The sequence below is a fragment of the Opisthorchis viverrini genome (genome assembly GCF_000715545.1).
Source record: "Opisthorchis viverrini unplaced genomic scaffold opera_v5_1, whole genome shotgun sequence".
Lineage (NCBI taxonomy): Eukaryota > Metazoa > Platyhelminthes > Trematoda > Opisthorchiida > Opisthorchiidae > Opisthorchis > Opisthorchis viverrini.
In genome coordinates this window covers 4,868,017-4,871,970 of record NW_008751657.1, presented here as the reverse complement: position 1 = coordinate 4,871,970, position 3,954 = coordinate 4,868,017, and the positions used below count along the sequence as shown (strand labels likewise).

The 3,954-nt window shown below is 45.2% G+C and overlaps 1 protein-coding gene across 1 annotated transcript in view; it reads left to right on the top strand.

Moving 5' to 3' along the window:
- Positions 1 to 3,284: 3,284 nt before the first annotated feature.
- Positions 3,285 to 3,954, top strand: part of T265_00075 (hypothetical protein) — a gene marked incomplete at both ends in the record, with an annotated part of 3,997 nt that continues 3,327 nt past the window's right edge. The window contains one exon of the mRNA XM_009163732.1: positions 3,285 to 3,356. Within this exon, the coding sequence (XP_009161996.1) occupies positions 3,285 to 3,356 (72 nt within the window). The remainder of the gene's footprint in view (positions 3,357 to 3,954) is intronic.

Below are 3,954 nucleotides of genomic sequence, written 5' to 3'. Positions count from 1 at the left end.
TCCGAGCTAGTGGTTAATAGCATCGATTTTTTAATGAGAAGCTTTTGTTGCGTTTGTCTGACCCTGTTTACACCTGTTTTTATTAACAGCATGCTCCGTAGGTGGCTGTTCCTTCATGAAGATAACTTCAACCGGCACAAATGAGTTTACAACCTCCCTACTTTGTCATAACGATGTTCCCCTAAGTGGTTCCCCACATTTGTTTGGAGAGGATAGCTCCCGTAGGAACTGACCATTGGTCCCCAGAACCAAAAGCTGCGACAGTTTGGTTATTTGTGACATGCGCCGAAGAGTGCTGATTCCCGTGCTGTAATCAGAGTGACTCAAGCAAAGAGGCGGTCAATATTTGGCCTAGCACAGGAGTTATGAAAAGTCTGGGTAGCGTCAGTGTGACTCGTCTTCCAGGATGGGATCTGCATGACCCCCACTATGCCTGGCTGAAGATGCTGCAGGATATGACTACTACTCGATGTCAATGACGTTCTTATTATCAGTTCCCACCCCGATCGTCTGGATCAGTATCTGACTTTATAGGTACCTATGACTGATTGTAGTAGGCTAGCACTAGATGTTTTCTCAATTCACTTTTATTCTCTCCTTCACGACAAGGTCTTTAAATAAATTATGGTTCCTAGCCATCATCATCATCATCATCGACAGCATGACATCAGTGTTCAACACCGATGCTTCACTGCCGTACTTGTACGTGGGCTGAGATACTGCCATGGCGCCCACACCTAGACAGGAGGACGATTAGGGTCCTCAACCAAAGCCTTTGGCTCAAAAGCCTAACCGCAAGGCAGCGGTGTTTGGCGGGAAATGCAAATGCATTACCATTTCTACGGAACAAGTCGCCACATGTTCCAACCCCCAACCTGGAGGGCCAGGAGACTGTGTTCGTCAGACCTCTAACCATTGACCAACCTGGTATGAGAGACTCTGTGAGCGTCGCGGGACACTCTCCAGTATAGCTCAATAGATCGCTGAGGTGCGCAAACCGTCACACCACGGTAAGGTCCAGTCTCTTCGTGATGCTTCCTAGCCAAGCTGTCGGGATATGTGCAATCATGTCAACTCCGCAATAGGCCGTAAATTATCGCTCCCAACTCGAGTAACAGATCCGGACTCCTTAGTTAAATTCCCTCGGTACTATGAGAAAACGCATTAGATACAAAACAAACTCATGTGTAAGTCGTCGGACATTCCCATAACCCTTGGGTCCAACAACGTATGCGTTGATGACGGTGCATTGTTCGTCTCAAAAATCTTATTTTATTCGATTTAGCTAAAGCAATTTCTGCCATTGATGGCGTCGCTATTTGTTGTCAGAAAATTCGCAGTATTTGAGGGTATACAAGTGATCGGATAAGACATCCGTACAAGTTTATTTGATGGGCTTACCCAATAAGTGGTTTACCTGCCGTCTTGGATTCGATGCAGCCCCGCTTCCAGTTGATCAACTACAGTAATAGCAAGGCACGTCTTACAGCTTCACAGGTTGTGGTCGTTGAGTTGGTAGGAAACGGGAGAAATCACAGTCTGGGTACTATAGAGCCAACGGTTTGGCAATACCAGTGGACTGGGCAGAGGAGCTATGTTTGAAGATGGGGCATAAGAACCAGGATCTCTGGACATCGCCGTATACTTTCGAATAATGTATGAACACTGGAACCAGGGTATCATGGAGGATGCAGCCTGACGTGCACCTGTGAAAGAGGCACACTTGAACAATGAACAAAGATGTAAGAGGCTCCTTGTGAACGGCTCGTACTGTTTTGGAACTCAGCTGAAAAATAGTTCAGTTGTCCCACTATTATCTGGTGCCTTGAAACCTATTTTCACTGAAGCGAACTGATTTTACGGATCGAATTCGTCCCAGAAGGGACCTCCTTTGATTGTTATCGTCACATAATCCTTCCAAAGGGGAGTAATCATACTGTGGATGCAAGGCACGTGGAATAATGTTGAATTAATACCAAACCCATGTAAAAGCAAGTTGTATGTCTTACGCAGAACGTTGATAGAAACTGAGAAGTAGATCCAAAGCACCGAATCGAAGAGCTTTGTTATTGTTACGATAGGGTAGCATTCCACGACGCCTCCACATTGCCCTGTAGGATTGATCGACTGTCAAATAAAAGGTGTGTGAAAAACTGGCCTGTCCAGCTTGAACTGTTTTCAGTTGAACGTTGCTGGTCTGTTTTTAGTGCACTTAGTACATTGCTTCACCTGTTATTCGTGTATCTCTTCAACATGCTTCACCCTAATCTCGTTGATGTTGCCACTTCACTCGCCAGCTTTTGTTAATTTTGCGTTTACTTTCTGAAAATTTGCAGCTGAATTTCATTTTTACTCCTATTGGCTATTCCGTCCTCACTGTTTGTTACCAAATTACCATCTAGCCGACGCCTTCGTCCGGTTCTCTTGTCCACGGGACTCACTCGGCCTCAGCAAGCGACGTTTACACGTGTGGCTGCAATGATTCACGCGCAAGTGGCAAACAGTATATCTCCTGAAGTTACTCACGTTATTACGGGTGCCACACAAGAGCTTCCGGATACCGAACGCTTTGGTCAAAAGTCCCTATCGCGCAGTTCTTCTGCTTCTAGGGCAGACGTTGGATCCAAAGACTTGTTTCGGGCGAACTGCCCTCGAACGCTGAAGTTCAGGCAGGTAAACCACTACAGGATGTTGGATCCAAAGACTTGTTCCGGGCGAACTGCCCTCGAACGCTGAAGTTCCTGAATGCTGTTTTACTGGTAACTGATATTATATGGATTTACCCTACTTATGCCACATCTCATTCTTTTACTGTTATGGTTACTTATAAAGTTGTCAGTAGTTTGTTCATCGGGGAACAGGCCGGCTGACACAGGACAGTGCACAGCATAATAATGCGGGCATCCTCACAGTCGTCTATAGAAATAAATGTATAAGTGGGTTAAGAGATACCCACGAGTGAGGTATGAGTTGCTGCACGTCAATATAGAACTTCCTCCAGTATTGGGGTTGATATGAGCACCTCAGCATATGATGTCTAGTTAGCCATAGTTTAAAGCATCTATAAGGTTGAGGGTTTCATTGGGGAAGACTCGGTAGACCCGAATAGAACAGTCCTCACACGTATTATTATTATTATTAAAATTTAGTCAGTAGTAATCATATCACGAAGCATGTGTGAGTATTTACATTGGACTAATTTGCAATCGTGCGTGTACAAATCGCTTGCGCAGCATTTCTTTCAGTAATGAAGAAGAGCTTATTCTGGATGTTACCACTTGACTATGCATTGCACGTTGTACGATCCTGGTCAGGAATCGAGCGACGGTAAAAGGTTCATTGTCTTCGCATTGTGGGTATGTTTAAGTTGGTGTTGGCTGTATTGTTGTCGAAAGGAAACCCCAGCTCTCCATTCTAGAGGATAAACCATCATGTAAGCCATATCCTGATATAATTTAATCAGAAATGAGCACCTTACTCCTCCACGCTGAAGTAAAACGCAGGAAGCACCCTCCTGAACGATGTACGCGTATCACCCTATTTGAGATTATGAACACGTTCAATTAGAAATGGCAGTGGTACGAACATATTTGGCAGCACACCGTCCATCAGAATGCATTCTCTGTATAACTGCTTCCAACTCGAAAAGAGGCGCTCTGTGTTCTCCCTATTTTTGTTGTTAATAAGCCTTGGTAACACCAACGGACAGGACCGTCCCTGCCCACCCGATGTAGGGTGGGCACAATTGTGGCGAAGTGAACAAACTCGGCTGTGTAGTCTGGACGGCGCGCTATGCCTGATTTAAGAACTTTTGTGAGTGCTAGTACCTGCCTCCCCGAGTTCCAAACAGTTTGTGGCCCTTAATTGGATGCTGTAGACAAACGGGAACCTGAAATGAGCTGCTAGAAGTAGAAATGAGGATGATAAAGCATTGTTTATCGTCAACAGTCAAGG